The sequence below is a fragment of the Ovis canadensis genome, chromosome 4 (assembly GCF_042477335.2).
Source record: "Ovis canadensis isolate MfBH-ARS-UI-01 breed Bighorn chromosome 4, ARS-UI_OviCan_v2, whole genome shotgun sequence".
NCBI lineage: Eukaryota > Metazoa > Chordata > Mammalia > Artiodactyla > Bovidae > Ovis > Ovis canadensis.
Genome location: NC_091248.1, coordinates 80,435,335 through 80,454,927, shown reverse-complemented (window position 1 = coordinate 80,454,927; position 19,593 = coordinate 80,435,335). Strand labels below are relative to the sequence as shown.

General features: G+C 46.2%; 1 protein-coding gene across 4 annotated transcripts in view; it reads left to right on the top strand.

Annotated features, from left to right (window-relative positions):
- The first annotated feature begins 273 nt into the window (after nucleotides 1-273).
- Nucleotides 274-19,593, top strand: part of MINDY4 (MINDY lysine 48 deubiquitinase 4) — a 119,843-nt gene continuing 100,523 nt past the window's right edge. For all 4 annotated transcript variants that reach the window (XM_069586726.1, XM_069586725.1, XM_069586724.1 and 1 more), the window contains exons 1-4: nucleotides 274-869; nucleotides 6,726-6,845; nucleotides 12,991-13,226; nucleotides 17,055-17,301. In XM_069586726.1, the coding sequence (XP_069442827.1) occupies nucleotides 642-869; nucleotides 6,726-6,845; nucleotides 12,991-13,226; nucleotides 17,055-17,301 (831 nt within the window). In that variant the 5' untranslated portion in view covers nucleotides 274-641. The remainder of the gene's footprint in view (nucleotides 870-6,725; nucleotides 6,846-12,990; nucleotides 13,227-17,054; nucleotides 17,302-19,593) is intronic.

Genomic DNA, 19,593 nt, shown 5'->3' with positions numbered 1-19,593 from the left:
CATTTCTTTTTCCAGGGGATCTTTCTGATCCAGGGATCGACCAGTGTCTCCTGCATGGCAGGCAGTTCTTTACCACTGAGCCACCAGGGAAGCCTGTGTGACCTTTAGCACGGTCTTAACCTCTCTGAATCTCAGTGTCTTGTTTTTAAAGCATAGGCCAGTAGTAACCACCTGGACTGGAGGCTGCAGGATTAAAGATGTGATGATGCATGTAAATTCTTGCTGCTTAGTGACTGGCAGTGTCCTTATGGGAAAGCAGGCACCAAGGAGGCCAGGGACTCATCCTTTAAGTTCAGCACCAAGTCAGCAGAAAGCCCTGGGCCTCCTTTTCCCTGCACCTGGGCCAACTGACTTTAGCCAGCCTGTGGGAACCCAGGAGAAGGCGGAGGTGCTGGGGCTAGATCTCTAGGGGCCACTTCACTGTGGGTTTAGTCCTTTAGGAATCAGGAGGCAGGCACTCTCCCCCATTCACACCTTGAGAGATAGGGACAGTAACTTGGAACAGTAACTTGATCCAGGAAACCCAGATGGACAAGGCCAGTGCCAGGACGCACAAGTCGGGAGCCCTGGCCTGGTGCCTGGGATGCACGGGGTTTGTGCCTTCTGGATTCTGCTTCCCGCTCTGAGAGCAAGTTTGAAGGATGCTCCTCCCTTTTCCTCCCGCCTTCCCAACCCGCTCACTCCCAGGGGAGGGGCGGAGTTCCCCGGCCCTGCTGACACCGTCACCACGGCAACGCGGCCATACTGGCCTCAACGGACCTGGGGTCTGGGTCTGCGGCGCTGCGGCCTCGTGGCTAAAGCGGAGCATGGACAGTCTCTTCGTGGAGGAAGTGGCGGCCTCTCTAGTCAGGGAGTTCCTCAGCAGGAAGGTACGTGGCGCCACCCTTACAGTTATGAGAAGTTGCTTGATTGTGGGGGTGGGTGAGGGGAGTAGTCTGGAGACTCTCTGGTCCTGGAGACCTTTTGGGAGGGAGCCCTTCCCCTGCCCGCTGCCTGCCCTAGAGATGACTGCTGTGAGAGCCCCTTTCTCCGGGCTTTGGGAACTACATTTCCCAGGAGCCATTTCTGTCTCCGCTCACTTCCCGTAAGCAGGGACAGGACAGCGGCCGCCCTTAGAGGCATCTCTCCCTTCCCGGCTCGCGAACCCCGGGGCTGCGCCCTCCTCATTTTCCTAAAATTCCCGAGGCTCTGGGAGCCCAGCAGGCCGGCATGGGTGCCCGACTCTGATGTAATCAGACTTACATCCCACTAGGAAAGAACTTCCTCCCAAAGGGAACCCAGAGGGCTAAAAGAAGTTCTTGCCAGTCAAACCCTTTAGTCCTGTTCATCAATGGGAAGTTCAGTCGAGGTCGTTTTAAGTTCTCCTGTTATCTTGTACCGGCTTCCCTGGTGGCTCAGCTGGTGAAGAATCCACCTGCCATGCAGGAGACCCCGGTTCCATTCCTGGGTCGGGAAGATACCCTGGAGAAGGGATAGGCTACCCACTCCTGTATTCTTGGGCTTCCTTGATAGCTCAGATGGTAAAGAATCTGCCCGCAATGTGGGAGACCTGGATTAGATCCCTGGATTGGGAAGATCCCCTAGAGGAGGTCATGGCAACCCATTCCAGTATTCTTGCTTGGAGATTCCCATGGACAGAGGAGCCTGGTGGGAGGCAGTCCATGGGGTGGCAAAGAGTCCAACATGACTGAGCGACTAAACACAGCAGAGCACATTATCTTGTACCAGGAGAGTTTTCAGGGAACTCAGAAGTTGGGGCGGTCCTTGGCTGTCACCTGTCCTGACAGTGGAGGTGAAGGCGGGCTGGGGAAGAGGTTGCTGGGAGTTGCACCATGTAGACAGTAGGAGTGTAGGGAGAGTACCCATTGCTCTTACACAAGATCTCCTGGAGAAGGAAACGGCAACCCACTCCAGGATTCTTGCCTGGGAAATCCCTTGGACAGAGGGGCTACAGTCCATGGGGTCGCAAAGAGTCTGACAAAACTTAGCGATTAAACAGCAACAACAGAAGAGGAATAGTAAGACCTGCCCATGGCAGATTTGTAGTGAAGATTAATAATGATCTACAGGCAGGTTCCAGCCACTGTATCTGGCACATAGTAGGCATTCAACATCTCTGATGTGCCCCTGTTATGAAAGTGTCTTTCTTTGCTTTTCGAAAATGTATTTTTATTTAAAATGTAATGTGGCCTCAACTGTATCTGCTCTGTTTTTATGACTAATTGACCCATCATCACCTAGTCCTGGGTGCACACAGGATATCAATGATACACCCTGTGAGGATGACCACTGCCGTCATTTAAGTCTGGGCTACCGAGCTGAACTCCCTGAATGTCTTCCCCATGCCTATCCTCTCTTGAGTACAAACGAAATCCAAAATCCTCACCTGATGTTCGAGGCTCCCGTGTAGCCTGACCCCAGCTTACCAGCCCAGTTTCATTTCCAGCTTCTCTCACATGCTTTCCCCTGTTCCATCCCAAGTCCCATTTCCTTCAAGAGGTCTCAGGTACCTGTGGCTGGAATAACCGACTCATTTGTCTGTGGTCTGCTCATGGGCCCTCATGTTATAGTTTATGCATCTGCCTGTCTCACTCACTAGACAGGTTCACATTGCTGAGACTGAACTGGGCAGAGCCTTTGCAGTAATCTGGTTCACCTGGCTTCCTCTCTTCCGACTTTTTGTCGGGAGACACTAAACCCCAAGAGGAGAAAGGAGTGTGTTACCCACAATCACTCAGAAAGGCATGGAGAGCCAGGACTGCAGCCCAGATTGGCCGCTTTCTACTCTGGGGCGGAGACTGTGGACTCTCCTTGGGGCTTAGTGCAAAGCGGGTACCTACCTACCTAACCAAGAGAGTTCCCATCCTGATGTGAGTTACCTTCCAGGTGCCAGTTTATTTTCTCAAACCCTCATAACAGTGCTGAAAGACATGTATAATTATTCCCTTTCACAAAAGACTATGATCAGACTGGAGGTAAATAAACTTGCCCAGGGTGAGCGGGTCAGATCATGCCACTCCTCTGTCCAAAACCCTCGGTATGTTTCTTTTGCAATTAGAATAAATCCCAGGAAAGGCCTTGCCCGGGCCTACCAGGCTCCCTACAACCTGGCTGCCAGCTCCCCCTTGAACCTCACCTCCTAATGCTGCTTCTTTTACCATCCATCCTACATCATGCCCAGCTATGCTGGCCTCCTCCAAGTGTGATCCCTCCACAGGGAGAATGAGGACAGTCTCCTGGCAATGGAAGGATCCACTAAGCTTATGCCCCAGCTGCACTCTCCTGCAAGCACGTGTCCTAGCCTGCCTCTGCCACCTCTTGCAGGTGGTCATGCCCTAAGCTTGTCGTTGCCGTAATCCCAGTTCCAAGCATCCCATCATCCTCACTTCCAGCTCATTCCCGTCAGCAGTCCAATATAAACTATTCTTCAGCCTCACTCCCATCTCCATTCCACTGTTCTTGCCAACTTTCCATGGTCCCTCAGCCCTCTTGTGGCCTCTCCCCACATCTTAACCACACATCAGCCCTCAACACCCTGCTCAGCTCCCTTGTCTGTCTCTCCCTTCTTTATATTTGGCCTACTCCTTGCTTGCACTGCCGAGCTGAATGAGGCTGGAGAAAAACACACTGTTATGTTGACAGTTCTCTCACTCCTGTAACGCCCCAGAGATGCCTGCCCACCTGGTTATACTTCTCCAGTCTTGTTCTTAGTCATTCAATTGTTTCTGACTCTTTGCGACCCCATGGACTGCAGCCCTCCAGGCTCCTCTGTCCATGGCATTTCCCAGGCAGGAATACTGGAGTGGGTTGCCATTTCCTTCTCTAGTCTCCAGTGTTAGATGGACATTTCACACATCTCTGTCCTCAAGCTCCAAAGCCCTTCCCCCTCTTAATTTCACTGAGAAAATAGAAGCATTCATAAGAAAACTCCATCATGCCCGACCACTACAGTAACTAACCCTCTTGGGCCTGAAGCATTTGCCCCATCCTCCCTCCTGCTCTTAGGAATGAGTTCTCCATCCTCTGGGTAAGGCCAAGCCCCCCCTGCCCCCCCACCACCTTTGTGCCCGTCCTCTCTGTGTGCTCCAGGACACTGGTGCAGTTACCATCCTCTCTCTCTACTGTGTCGTACCTTTTTGCCATCTCTACTGGGTTGGTCCTGTCAACATGTAAACATGCTTCTACAAATCCCATCTTGACCCCCAAGCCCCTCCAGCTACTAGTCTATTTTTCTTCTCCCTTTTATAGCAAAACTGTATGAAAGGACTATGTATGCTCTGATTCTAATTCTTCTTGTTTTCTCAAACTTTAATCAGGCTTTTTTCCCCGTCAGTCCATGGAGACAGCTCTTGTCAGGTTCATCAGTGACTTCTTATTTTTAGTCTTTACATTTATTGATCTAACAATCGTGTTGAACTCAGTTGGTTATGCCCTTCTTGGAAAACTCATTCCCCTTGGCTTCTGGAGATCACCTCCTTTTGGTTTTCCTTCTGTACCTCTCTGGTCACTCGTTCTTGGGTTCTTGGCAAGTTCCCTGTGGCTTCCTGAGCTGTGCATGTGAAAGTTGCTCACTTGTGACCGACTCTTTGCGATCCCATGGACTGTAGCCTGCTAGGCTCCTCTGTCCATGGAACTCTCCAGGCCAGAATACTGGAGTGTGTAGTCTATCCCTTCTCCAGGGGATCTTCCCAACCCAGGGATCAAACCCAGGTCTCCCTCATTGCAGGCAGATTCTTCAGCTGAGCCACAAGGGAAGCCCAAGAATACTGGAGCGGGTAGCCTGTCCCTTCTCCAGCAAATCTTCCCGACCCTGGAATTGAACTGGGGTTTCCCGCATTGCAGGCGGATTCTTTACTGTCTGAGCCACCAGGGAAGCCGTGTGCGTGCCGGTGGATTTAAAGCCTTAGTCTCTGACTCTCTTGTCTTATCCTTTTTCAGCCACTTCCACCACTGTTGTGGGTTCCGTTACTGTCGACATGCTGACAGTTTCCAAATGTCTGTCTCTAGCCAAGACCTCTCCTTGAACTCTTTCCAACTGCCTAGTTTACATTTCCACTTAGATATCCAATAAACATCTCAACTTCACACATTCAAAACTCAATTCCTGATTCTTTCTACCTCCTTCAATTTCCCCCACTTCAGTAAGCAGCATCACTAACTGTGTGGTTGCCTGGGCCAAAGCCTTTCCCTGGCTCTTTCCTTCTTGTGCAGCCTGAATGCAGTCCATCTGTACACTTGTGGGCTTTACCATCAGAGCACATAAAGAATGTAGCTACTTATTTACACTTCTGCTACAACTACCCTGGTCCAAGCCACCTCCATCTTTCATATGAATTGTTCTATAGCCTCCTAGTCTTAATGCTTAATCCCCTGTCCCATACAGTCTGTCCTCAACCTAGAAGCTAAGCAGTCCTTTGCAAATATGTTAGTTCAGAATGCTCCTTTTTTCCCAGTCCTCCAATAGGCTTCCCATTTCACAAAAGCCAACAAGGCCTTTGCTTAGCAAGCTCTGGGCAACCTCTCTGACTTATTTCCTGCCACTTTCCCCTAGTTATATGGCTCTAGCTATACTGGCCTCCGTGTAGCTGCCACAGGGCCTTTGTACTTGTCGTTTGGGTGAGCTCTCTGAGGGTCAGGACTTTGGTCTTTTCCCTCTTCTGCCTCCAGCAGACAAACTGGTGGACTCGTGGCTTGTTCCTTTCATTTCACAGATGGGGAAACTGGAAAACAGGAGTGAGCACATGGATGATGGTCTGTAAATAGCTGACTAGAAACTTCCTTTTTATTCTCTTTGATTCAAGGTTGCATGCATATGTCGTTTCACAAATTTTTGTTGGCCCAGCTCATGGCAGGCAGCAGCTTTTTTCTTGTTTTCCCAGCGCTGAGAGCCTCTGCAAAATTCTGAACACAAAGCCTGGGGGAGCCACTGAAGCCTGACTCACACTGGGGTCTGGATCCATCAAGAGCAAGGGGCTCCCTTAGTGCCAGGCTGATCTGCGTGTGAGGCATCTCCCATTCTTCTGCCTTTCAGTGATCATCACTGTCTGGGGAGGTGGGCAGGCTGCAGCTGCTGTGGTTGTTTTCAAAAGAAGGAGCCAGACTCTTAAGGGGCCCCAAGGGCTGGGCCTTTTGGGAGTTCAGGGCTGGAGGATGGAAAGCAGCTGCACTGGGACACAGCAGACGCTCACCACGTGCTTCCTGTGAGTCTAGATCCTGGTGTCACCTCCTCACAGTCTGGGATGGTCAGATATCCAGCTATGTGAGTCCACTCTGTTATGCTGGACAAATCAACCCTGGCGCCCCATCTGCAAAAAGAAGGGAATGACTGTTGGCCTTTTGCTTATGTGTTTCCTCCTGTTTATTTTTAAAGCTTCATATCCCGTGGCCCCAAATCTAAGCCAAACCCTGAGCTCCTGAGCCAGTGGTGGGCAGCGAGACAGTTACCTGGATTTCACTTTCTTTTTCTCTAAAATGCGCTGACAGCTTCAGCCTGGGTTCCACCTACAGGGTGGCTGTAAGATTCGGAGTAATAATTATGAAGATGATGTCAAGTGTGAAAGTTACATAAGAGTAAATTCTTAAGTCAGTTTTCAGTCCTCCCAATACACTTTGAGGAAGGTGGGAGAAGATGATGGTAATGAACATTAACAGTCTTTTTGTTGTCATCAGAGCTGGGAAGGTTTAGATTTAAAATGGTAAATAGTGATTTGGAGTACTTCCCTCAGGGCTTAAGGAAGACGTCTGTGACCATGGACCAGGAACGCCCACGCTCCGATCTCAGCATAAACAGCAGAAACGATCTCCGAAAGGTTTTGCATCTTGAATTTCTCTACAAGGAGAACAAGGTACATGCTTTCCAAGTGTGGTGGGGAGTTCTGGAATGGATTTTGGCAATGTCACAGTACTCACGAGCCCTGCCAGGTCATCAGAGACCAGTGGCTAGAGGCTTGCCGCACTGGTGGTTAGGGAGAAACAGACAAATCCCGACTGTGTGCTGGGTTTCTAGCTTCTGTCTGCCCCACCCCACTGTCAGAGCATGCAAGCACCGTATGGGGCTCATTTTTGCACCCAGGCCTGAGCCTGTTAACAATTATTCCCTGTGTTCCTTCCTTTCCCAAGAGACTATTTTTAGTAAGACTGTATTGAAGAATATAGCATTCAGTTATGCTAAAATTTTCCATTCTTTGCCTCCTGAAGGAGTGGTTTTCCTTCTTCAGCTCGGAGTAATACATTTAATTCAGGCAGATGGGGGGTTTGGGTTCAGCTAACCCAGATGTGTTGAAGTTGAGATAGCAAATGGAACAAGTACCTCCTTGGGTGGTGATGGGGGTGCTTACTTGATCCCCCGCCTCGATCCCCACACCGTCTGTTACAAGCCTTCAGGACACTGCATGGTTTTCTTCTGTTGTGCTTATTATGCTTATAATAGAATATTTGTGTGGGTGTTTACTTAGGGTCTGCCTCCCCCACTACTCTGGATGCTCCAGGATACCGGTTGTATTACCGTACTTCACCATGATGCTTGATGATGTAGTAAATAGTCAGTGTGTATTTATGAATGAATGAATGAATGAATAAAACTACCATCCTGAATTACTTGCTCTTTCTGTTAGAAGAGAGAATCTTATGATTTGACTTGTCGACCAAAAATGATGCACAGTGTGAGAGTTGTGAGTTAAGTTTTATTTGGGGCAAAGTGATCACTGCAGCCTGGGAGGCAGCACCTCAGACAGCTCTGAGAGACTGCGCCAAAGAGGCAGCGCTGCTGCCGCTGCTAAGTCGCTTCAGTTGTGTCCGACCCCACAGACGGCAGCCCACCAGGCTGCCCCGTCCCTGGGATTCTCCAGGTAAGAACACTGGGGTGGGTTGCCATTTCCTTCTCCAATGCATGAGAGAGAAAAGTGAAAGTGAAGTTGCTCAGTTGTGTCTGACTCCTAGCGACCCCATGGACTGCAGCCCACCAGGCTCCACTATCCATGGGATTTTCTAGGCAAGAGTACTGGAATGGGGTGCCATTGCCTTCTCCGAAAGAGGTAGTGGGGAAAGGGCAATATGTAAGATTTTGGTGAATCAGGAGTTCAGTGCAAACAAGTGCTTACTTTACAAGAGATTTTGTGCTTGTCACAAGGAGCTGATGTCATCATGAAGGGTTTTAATGCTTTTCTAGGTATGAGGAGGTACAAGGATTAGGATCCTGAAATCAGTTCCTAAAAATATTTCAGGGTGGCTCAGAGGTTAAATCGTCCGCCTGCAATGCGGGAGACCCGGGTTCGATCCCTGGGTCGGGAAGATCCCCTGGAGAAGGAAATGGCAACCCACTCCAGTACTCTTGCCTGGAGAATCCCATGGAGGGAGGAGCCTGGTAGGCTATAGTCCGTGGGGTCGCAAAGAGTCGGACACGACTGAGCGACAAACTACTATAACTACTACTATCCTGAAGATATCAGTTCCTGAAAACTGTCTTAAGACTTGTTCCGCCAGTTTCCCTGGAGCACAGAATGCCTCACTCTCCATCCTGAACTCCCTCAGGGTGTGCCAAGAACTTCAGCAGCATAGGAGTCAATCTCCACAGAGGCAGACAGCAAATGCCCTTAGCAAGCGCCAATTTGTAGTTGACAGATTCAAGAACGGGCTCTCCAGCAGATGTTGCCTTGTGGGAGGGCATAGTGTCAGAGGTGGAAAGAACCTCATGGACATATTGCTCAGCATTTATCACAAGTGGCAGCCAGGTGAAGTCTTTCCAGAAGCCCTGGAAAGACCTTCATGTTCTGAGTCCTGTGGTGACACGTGGGCCCCTCCATCTCCTGTACCTAATTGGTTGAAGTCCTGTAGACAGCAGACACTCAGCAGTCATCCACCAGCTCTCTTACGAGGCAGGAGAGTGGACTGTATATTTTACAAAGATTTTTTTCCAGAGAGAGTGAGACAGTTAAGCAGAAAGTTCAATTAACCATTGGGGCACACTGAGATTTTTGTAAAAATGCACCTTTACCTAACTTCCCAGAAGCATCTTTGTTGTTCAGGTTATTTTTATTTCTTCACTGTAGTATGGTCTCCCTAAGGTAGCTTTATCTTAAGATCCTTAAGATATGTTCATTTAGTTCAGTTCAGTCTCTCAGTCGTGTCTGACTCTTTGCGACCTCATGAACCACAGCACGCCAGGCGTCCCTGTCTATCACCAACTCCCGGAGTCCACCCAAACCCATGTCCATTGAGTCGGTGATGCCATCCAACCACCTCATCCTCTGTCGTCCCCTTCTCCTCCTGCCCTCAATCTTTCCCAGCATCAGGGTCTTTTCAAATGAGTCAGTTCTTCCCATCAGGTGGCCAAAGTATTGGAGTTTCAGCTTCAACATAAGTCTTCCAATGAATACCGAGGACTGATCTCCTTTAGGATGGACTGGTTGGATCTCCTTGCAGTCCAAGGGACTCTCAAGAGTCTTCTCCAACACCACAGTTCAAAAGTATCAATTCTTCGGTGCTCAGCTTTCTTTATAGTCCAACTCTCACATCCATACATGACCACTGGAAAAACCATAGCCTTGACTAGACAGACCTTTGTTGGCAAAATGATGTCTCTGATTTTTAATATGCTGTCTAGGTTGGTCAAAACCATCCTTCCAAGGAGTAAGTGTCTTTTAATTTCATGGCTGCAGTCACCGTCTGCAGTGATTTTGGAGCCCAGAAAAATAAAGTCTGTCACTGTTTCCACTGTTTTCCCATCTATCTGCCATGAAGTGATGGGACCAGATACCATGATCTTAGGTTTCTGGATGTTGAGCTTTAAGCCAACTTTTTCACTCTCCTCTTTCACTTTCATCAAGAGGCCCTTTTGTTCTTCTTCACTTTCTGCCATAATGGTGGTGTCATCTGCTTATCTGAGGTTATTGATGTTTCTCCCAGCAATCTTGATTCCAGCTTGTGCTTCTTCCAGCCCAGCGTTTCTCATGATGTACTCTGCATATAAGTTAAATAAGCAGAGTGACAGTATACAGCCTTGACGTACTGCTTTTCCTATCTGGAACCAGTCTGTTGTTCCATGTCCAGTTCTAACTGTTGCTTCCTGACCTGCATACAGGTTTCTCAAGAGGCAGGTCAGGTGGTCTGGTATGCCCATCTCTTTCAGAATTTTCCACAGATTATTGTGATCCACACAGTCAAAGGCTTTGGCATAGTCAATAACACAGAAATAGATGTTTTTCTGGAACTTTCTTGCTTTTTTGATGATCCAGTGGATGTTGGGAATTTTATCTCTGGTTCCTCTGCCTTTTCTAAAACCAGCTTGAACATCAGGAAGTTCATGGTTCACGTATTGCTGAAGCATTACTTTACTAGCGTGTGAGATGAGTGCAATTCTGCAGTAGTTTGAGCATTCTTTGGCATTGCCTTTCTTTGGGATTGGAATGAAAACTGACCTTTTCCAGTCCTGTGGCCACTGCTGAGTTTTCCAAATGTGCTGACATATTGAGTGCAGCACTTTCACAGCATCATCTTTTAGGATTTGAAATAGCTCCACTGGAATTCCATCACCTCCACTAGCTTTGTTCGTAGTGATGCTTCCTAAGGCCCACTTGACTTCACATTCCAGGATGTCTGGCTCTAGATAAGTGATCACACCATCGTGATTGTCTGGGTTGTGAAGACTTTTTTTGTACAGTTCTTCTGTGTGTTCTCGCCACCTCTTAATATCTTCTGCTTCTGTTAGGTCTCTACCATTTCTGTCCTTTATTGAGCCCATCTTTACATGAAATGTTCCCTTGGTATTTCTAATTTTCTTGAAAAGATCTCTAGTCTTCCCCATTCTATTGTTTTCCTCTATTTCTTTGCATTGATCGCTGAGGAAGGCTTTCTTATCTCTCCTTGCTATTCTTTGGATCTCTGCATTCAGATGCTTATATCTTTCCTTTTCTGCTTGCTTTTCACTTCTCTTCTTTTCTCAGCTATTTGTAAGGTCTCCCAGACAGCGATTTTGCTTTTTTGCATTTCTTTTCCATGGGGATGGTCTTATTTCCTGTCTCCGGTACAATGTCATGAACCTCCGTCCATAGTTCATCAGGCACTCTATCAGATCTAGTCCCTTAAATCTATTTCTCACTTCCACTGTATAGTCATAAGGGACTTGATTTAGGTCATACCTGAATGGTCTAGTAGTTTTCCCCACTTTCTTCAATTTAAGTCTGAATTTGGCAATAAGGAGTTCATGATCTGAGCCATAGTCAGCTCCTGATTATTTGATTTATCTAGTAGTTATTAGCTGTTATACAATAAATTGGAGCTTATATTTTACAGGAAAATAATATACTCATTAATCTATCTATGTCATCACAATTTTCACGTTCACTCAGCTCAAAACTAGAGTGATTCTGGGAAAGCCCTGCGATTTAATGTTAATTCTAGTAATTTGTTTTCCCCCTTTAATGTGCCATAGATAAAATACCTATATAAAACTACAGTTTTGAAAAATGGTATCTAGATTCATATAAAGGCTGTATCTTTATGAGCAAAACGATACAAAAAACCACAATGTATAATTCAGGTATTTAGGGCCCCAAATCTTTCATACTGAAAGGAAAATAAGAAGGTTGAAGTAAATTATGTAACGTCCCCAGCCCCCCAGCTCTCTTCCTTGTAAATTTCATTTAGACTTAGACAAAATAGTTCAGGTCCTATTCTAAAAAATAAAACTGTCCGCTGATTTTGACTGCCTGATAATTCTGTTGAGTTTGGTCATAACCTGTGGGTCTTGGTCCCAGAGTTCTACTGCATAGGTCAGGGAAATAGTAAGGGGGAAAGACTGGATACACCCAAGGGTTCCCTCTGTGTCAGGCTCTTTATCAGGCACTTTATCACTCTGACTGCAAACTCACCACCATGCCTGGCTGCCTTTCTGAAGGGCCTGAATGTTACCCGGCAGGTGGGGTGCTGACTGACACATAGTCTAACTCCTGAGACCAGCTTGGATAACTCTGTGCAGATTACTTAGGAGAACTTCTAAAAGGAATCAGTGTTCTAATCTTGGCAATTCTGGTTTAGTAAGACTCAGCAAGGCCCGATAATTTGTCTTTGAAAAAAACCTTCAAAGGTAATATTTAGTGCTGTCAGGGTAAGGGAGTACTGATACTACTTGTTTCCAAAATCTACTACCAAAGAGTTTCATTTCATCTTTTTTAAAGATTGGGACATAAACTGAGTCAATCCTGACTGCCTCTCTGTGCTCTTCCACTAACCTTCTGCTGTTTGTCTCTGTCCTTTCTTGTGTCCAGTGTTAGATGTAGAGTGCACAAGCTAAGAAGGGGCTTCCCAGGTGGCTCCGTGGTAAAGAACCTGCCTGCAGGGCAGGAGCCACAGTAGACGTGGGTTAGATCCTCGGTCAGGGTTAGATCCTCCATAGGAAGGTCCCCTGGAGGAGGGCATGGCAACCCACACCAGTATTTTGCCTGGAGAATGCCATGGACAGAGGAGCCTGGCAGGCTACAGTCCATAGGGTCACAAAGAGTTGGACAAGACTGGTGACTTAGCACACACACACACACACACACACACACACACACACACACAGTATATACAAACTAAGAAATCATGCAGGTCCCAAATGTTTATAAACTGGTAGAGTTAGTGATCATAAAGACTGAATTGTTTTTTGAATGAAAGGATATATATTTTATAAATTTATTTCCAGATGAAAAAAAACCAAGAAGAAATTTGATTAGGTATGCCTCTGTTCATATCACATTTCATTACATTTGTTCACTGAGTCTCCTGTCTCATGCATTGGATGCTAGTTCTTTGAAGGTATTGGTTTTATTTTCATCCCTGTTGCTACCTAACACAGAACTTGACATATAATAAGTAGTTAGTGAATGTTTGCTGAGAGAATGTATGGATGAGTAAGAAGTTGATAAACTATGTCAAAGAATTTCAGTGGCTGCTTTTCCCACCCTTCCTCTAAAGCTGTAAATAAATTAAGGATTTTTTTTCTTCCAATGATAGGCAAAGGAAAACCCTCTAAAAACAAACCTTGAACTCATTACCAGATACTTTCTGGATCACTTTGGGAATATTGGTAACAGTGTCACTCAAGAAACACCAATCCCTGAACTCTCAGTACCAAAGAAAAGTAACAAATTACCATTGAGAAGCTCAGAGACCACTCTGGTAAACATATACCACCTCGCAGATGAAGATGAGAGTTGGAGAACACCATTGTCAGAGATAAGCAAAGCCAGGTACCTCTTCTCGTTTATACTGTGGATTAGTTTCTTATTTCTTCTGTAACGAATTATGATAAACTCAGTGGCTGTAATAGTGGCTGTAATGTAAACTCAGTTTCTCCAGAGAAACACGACTGGCAGGAGCCAATAGGGTATATAAATGTGTATAGGTGTAAATATACATTGGCTTCCCAGGTGCTGCTAGTGGCAGAGAACTCGCCTGCCAATGCAGCAGACACTAAGAAATGCGGTTCAGTCCCTGAGTTGGGACGATCCCCTGGAGGGTGGCATGACAACCATGCTCCAGTTTTCTTGCCTGGAGAATCCTACGGACAGAGGAGCCTGGAGAGCTACAGTCCACGAAGTCTAAAAGAGTCACACACTACTGACGTGACTTAGCACGCATGTATAAATATATGTGTGTATAAATGTTATGTATTTAAATAAAGATTTATTTTAAGGAATTGGTTTCTGTGGTTGTAGGGGCTGGCAAGTCTGAAATCTGTGTGGCAGACTAGTATGCTGGAAGCTCAGGCAGGTGTTCTGTGTTATGGTCTTGAGGCAGAATTACTTCTTTGGGAAACTTTTGTTTTTGTTCTTAAGGTCATCAACTGATTAAATGAAGCCCACCTATATTATCTAGAGTGATATCCTTTACTTAAGCAGCTGATTGTAGATATTAATCACATCTAAAAAATATCTTCATAGCAACATCTAGACTAGTGTTTGAGCAAACACTTGGGGAGCATAACCTAAACAAGTTTGACCTACAAAACTGAACCGTCACGATGTCCTAAAGTGACACCAATTTATTACCTTACGGTTGAGGTCAGAAGTCCAAAATTGGTCTCACTGGGCTAATGGCAAGGTGTCAGGAGGGCTGAATCTGAAACTTTGGGGGGAGAATCTGCTTCCTCCCCTGTTTTGAATTCTGGAGGCTGCCTCCGTTCCTTGGCTTGCAGCCTTTCCCTCTGTCTTCAGAGCACATCACTACACCCCCTGCTTCTGTTGCCACACCTCCTACTACTGACTCATCCTCCTGTCTCCCTCTAAGAAGGAGCCCTGTGACTGCACTGGGCCCACCCAGTCAATCTATGGTAATATGCCCATCTCAAGATTCTTTTTATTTATATAATTGCTTTACAACATCGTGTTAGTTTCCTCTGTACAACATCATGAGTCACTTGTGTGTAACATTTATCCCCTCCCTTTTCATCTGAAGAGTCTTAACATAATCATGTCTGCAAAGTCCCTTTCTTTTGCCGTGTAAGGTAACATATTCACAGGTTCCAGGGTTTAGGGTGTGAACATCTTCAGGAGGCTGGTCACTCAGCCTCTCACACTCTACGTTTTCAGAATCCCTGTCATAGAGCATGGTTATTTTTCTCTAGAGGCCCTGGGAATGGACCACTTTGTGATGGAGGATACTTATGATTCAAAATGTGTAATTTAATTTCCATGATTCAGAAGGTTCAAGGACTTCCTTTGTTTGCATTTTCTTAAAGACAGGAGTATAGAATTCTGAAAGGCCATGGAACACTGGAGAGATGAAAATATCTGAAAAATAAGAACTCAGGAAAAATGAAGCGGCATTCTTTAAAAAAACTATGTATTTATTTATTTGGTTACACTGTGGAAAGTTTTGAAAGAGATGGGCATACCAGACCACCTGACCTGCCTCTTGAGAAACCTGTATGCAGGTCAGGAAGCAACAGTTAGAACTGGACATGGAACAACAGACTGGTTCCAAATAGGAAAAGGAGTATGTCAAGGCTGTATATTGTCATCCTGCTTATTTAACTTATATGCAGATGCTTTTGAACTGTGGTGTTGGAGAAGACTCTTGAGATTCCCTTGGACTGCAAGGAGATCCAACCAGTCCATTCTCAAGGAGATCAACCCTGGGATTTCTTTGGAAGGAATGATGCTAAAGCTGAAACTCCAGTACTTTGGCCACCTCATGTGAAGAGTTGACTCGTTGGAAAAGACTCTGATACTGGGAGGGATTGGGGGCAGGAGGAGAAGGGGATGACAGAGGATGAGATGGCTGGATGGCATCACTGACTCGATGGACATGAATCTGAGTGAACTCCGGGAGTTGGTGATGGACAGGGAGGCCTGGCGTGCTGCAATTCGTGGGGTCGCAGAGTCGGACATGACTGAGCGACTGAACTGAACTGAACTGAACTGAGAGTACATCATGAGAAACGCTGGGCTGGAGGAAGCACAAGCTGGAATCAAGATTGCCGGGAGAAATATCAATAACCTCAGATATGCAGATGACACCACCATTATGGCAGAAAGTGAAGAAGAACTAAACGGCCTCTTGATGAAAGTGAAAGAGGAGAGTGAAAAAGTTGGCTTAAAGCTCAACATTCAGAAAACTAAGATCATGGCATCTGGTCCCATCACTTCATGGCAGATAGATGGGAAAACAGTGGAAACAGTGCCTGACTTTATTTTTCTGGGCTCCAAAATCACTGCAGATGACGATTGCAGCAATGAAATTGAAAGACGCTTACTCATTGGAAGGAAAGTTATGACCAACCTCGACAGCATATTAAAAAGCAGAGACATCACTTTGCCAACAAAGGTCTGTCTAGTCAAGGCTATGGTTTTTCCAGTGGTCATGTGTGGATGTGAGAGTTGGACTATAAAGAAAGCTGAGCACCGAAGAATTGATACTTTTGAACTATGGTGTTGGAGAAGACTCTTAAGAGTCCCTGGGACTGCAAGGAAATCCAACCAGTCCATCCTAAAGAGTTCAGGCCTGGGTGTTCATTGGAAGGACTGATGTTGAGGCTGAAACTCCAGTACTTTGGCCACCTGATGTGAAGAGCTGACTCATTGGAAAAGACCCTGATGCTGGGAAAGATTGAGGGCAGGAGGAGAAGGGGACGACGGAGGATGAGATGGTTGGATGGCATCATTGACTAGATGGACATGGGTTTGGGTGGACTACGGGAGTTGATGATGGACAGGGAGGCCTGGTGTGCTGCGGTTCATGGGGTCACAAAGAGTCCAACACGACTGAGTGACTGAACTGAACTGAACTGAGCTGGGTCTTATCTGTGGCATGAGAATCTTCGATCTTTGTTGCAGCATGTGGGATCTAGTTCCCCAGCTGGGGATCAAACTTGGGCCCCCTGGATTGGGAGTGTGGAATCGTAGCCACTGAGCCACCAGGGAAGTCCCGCTCTCTTACTCTCTTAAACATACACACACATACACATGCACCATCTTTCTTTCTTATTCTTTCTCTCTCTCAATGCCAAGCAACCCAGGAAGGGAAGCTGTTTCCATGCCTAACTTTGCCAAACTTTAACTGGGAACACCAAGTTTGCCAAAGGTCTCTATCCACCACCTTCAATAGTGTGCAGTAATGGGGCTCCACCCCTTTCAAGACTATACAATCCTCCCCCTTATCCATGGAGGATACATTCCAAGCCCCCCAGTAAATGCCCAGAACCCTGGTTAGTAAGTAACCCTATATATACTATAGGTGGGGTGGGGTGGGGAACTATTGTATTGAAGGGCGACAGTTCTCCTTAATCACTGGGTCTGGAAGAAACAAGGATGCTCTCTATGTTGACAGTTCAAGGAATCCTATCTTCAGTCATCAACGCTGATTTTGTTTCTTGTTTCTGGCCTCATTTTGTAGGCCAGACCTGCCCAGATACAGAAGTCTTTTCTTTTCCTTACCTTTAATGATAAAGCTGGTTAGAAACCACCACAGATTTGTGAATGGGCTTGCTGTGAGTGCCTATGGACTGTGCAATTTATTATTATTGCTAGCGATTTCCTTTGAGGACTGTTTTCATGGAAATATCCCTTTTTTTGCAGACACGACAGTCTTGATGGGGATGTACTTGGTCATTTTGTATCATCCAAAAGGTCCTCGCACAAAAGTAGGCCCATAAAGACAGTCCCAGGTGAAAGGCCCCCTGTGGCTTCTGCTTGGGAGAAGATGGACAAGCTTCCAATGTCAGAGCCTTCCTTGGACACGAAGAGGATGGGAGAGAAGGTCAGGCCAAAGTCTGGCCTGATTGTCCGAGGCATGATGGCCGGGCCCATGGCCAGCTCCCCGCAGGTGGGCCTGATGCTTGAGCTATGAGCATGATGAGCTATGAGCTATGAACTATGAGCTATGATGCTTGAGTTTGATGCTGTGAGCATGGAAATTGAGGACGGGCATGGCTTAAGGGGTGCCTGGGTTTATTTAGGGTGCCCCACAAGACAGCTCCAGAAAGGAGGATATATATCGTGGGATGGGCAAGAATAAGGGGCCTTTTATCAGTCCCTAGCTCTACTGCCAGCTCCTGGGGCCATGGTCTCGTCACCTTCCCTGCCCTCAGTTTACCCATCTTATCAAGCAGGTAGTTACCATGGTTCTGTGTTCCTTTGCCGAGTGAGAACACATGGACCTAGGTTTATCTTTGCAGTTCAGGAGTGGGGGACCCAGCCAAGTCTAGAGAACGTACTTATTATTTTTAAAAACATGATAGTGAAAAGAGAAAAAGAAATCTCAATCCTTATAGTTCGGTTTTGCTTTAAAAATGTTCTAAAAATTTAACACGGATGTTTTATAGTCTCCCTTAAAGAGAGGCGACTGTAGGCTCCTGTCAGGTGGGAAACTAAAGCAAAGGAGAGAATGAATGTAAAAGGAGTTTGTGAAACAGAAGAGAAACAGAACAACAAAGGAAAATCAAACACCAAACTCATAGTGTGGTGTCAGTCAAATCAGGGCGCCTAAGCAAACCAAAAAACAGATCATCTGTGTCCACGCTGGTCACCCCACTCTCGGAGCAGCGTGTGTACACGCAGGCAAGGCTTCAGGGGCCAGCGCTGTCCTCCCAGTTCATCTGGAATTAAAGGCAAAAAGCAGCGGACCCTCTCTCCGCCCCTGCCTACATCTTGTGAGGTTTTCGGACAAGGTCTTCAAAGGTCTTTTGGACGTGGTCTCTTGGCCATGGTCTTATTTGTTAGACCCAGGTCTGCAAGACCCCTTTGAGATCTGGAATTTCATGGCTCAGAGATGGTCATGCAGTTGGAAAAGGGAAAAGTTTCTTCATTGTCTTTTCAGAAAACTAGGGGTATTCTTTACTAGTACATCAAAGCTAGACAAGTTGTTTCTTAATGTGGAATCTGAAACCATCCCAGTGAACTATTTTTGTGTTATCGGTTTTCATTGGTTTGTCTTGCACTTTGAATGAATCTTTTACCAGTGCATGGCTTAGTAACATGATGCATTGGTCACGCGAAAGTTATTGTTTTATGAAGTTATATATCCTCTGAATGTTGACACATTTCATTATACAAGAAACCATATAAAAAATAACATTTGTTAATGTCATCACTCAACTCATCAGAAAGCTTTTAAGTATCAAGAAGCCCTCAAGTTCATAATGGCAAACATGTTTCTCCAAATTCTGATTTTTAAGGTAACTTGTATTTGATCACTGGCAACAATATATAATTTGTTTCCCTTGAGTTCAATTTATTTTCAAGAAAATGCCTGCCAAATATCTGTCTGAATTAACCGTAGTTCATCTGTCAGTGGTTCCATGAAAAACAGCAGCCAGTTCAGCTCACAACTCAGATGGCTGCATATAGGGCTTTGCCTAGTCACAGCCTTCGTCATCTGCATCCCGCACAATGTTTATTTATACCTCCTACTTTGTCACACAGACTGTTAAAGAGATGTCTAACACAGGATCAGGATCGGATGCAATTAACGTTTTCTGTGCATCAGCACAGACATTCTTAAGTGAAATTGGCATTTTTTTTGTAAGTGCGGTGGAATACTTCGAGCACTGGTATAGTTTGGTGCCTCTGCCTTGGTTCGTGCTGAAGGCCCAGGAGGTTTTCCCACCAGTGCTTTTGGATCATCACTGCAAACATCAACACAGTGAAGAACGCACATCATATCTTATTATTATAATGAAAATAGTTTTGAGCTCTCTGAAAGGGTTTGGGCATGGACCCCTAAGGTTGATGGGCTATACTTTAAGAACTGGTGGACCAGATGAATGTTAGGGTCCTATCGTAACATGACTTGCTTTTTTTATACGTATTTATTTGTTTAGCAGTGCCGGGTCTTTGTTGCGGCACGAGGGATCTTCGATTTTCACTGTGGCATGAGGGATCTTTAGTTGTGGCATGTGGGATCTAGTTCCCTGACCAAGAATTGAACCTGGGTCCCCTGCACTGGGAGCTCAGAGTCTTAGCCACTGGACCACCAGGCAGGGCCTGCCTACCATGACTTTCGAATCATCAAGTCTGTGCAGTTCAGTCCCCTTCAGTACTGAGGTGTGAGGGTGAGGGCTTGGACCCGCTTTACTACTGAGAGATTGCCACAGACTCCTTCCCAAAGAAGAAAGCA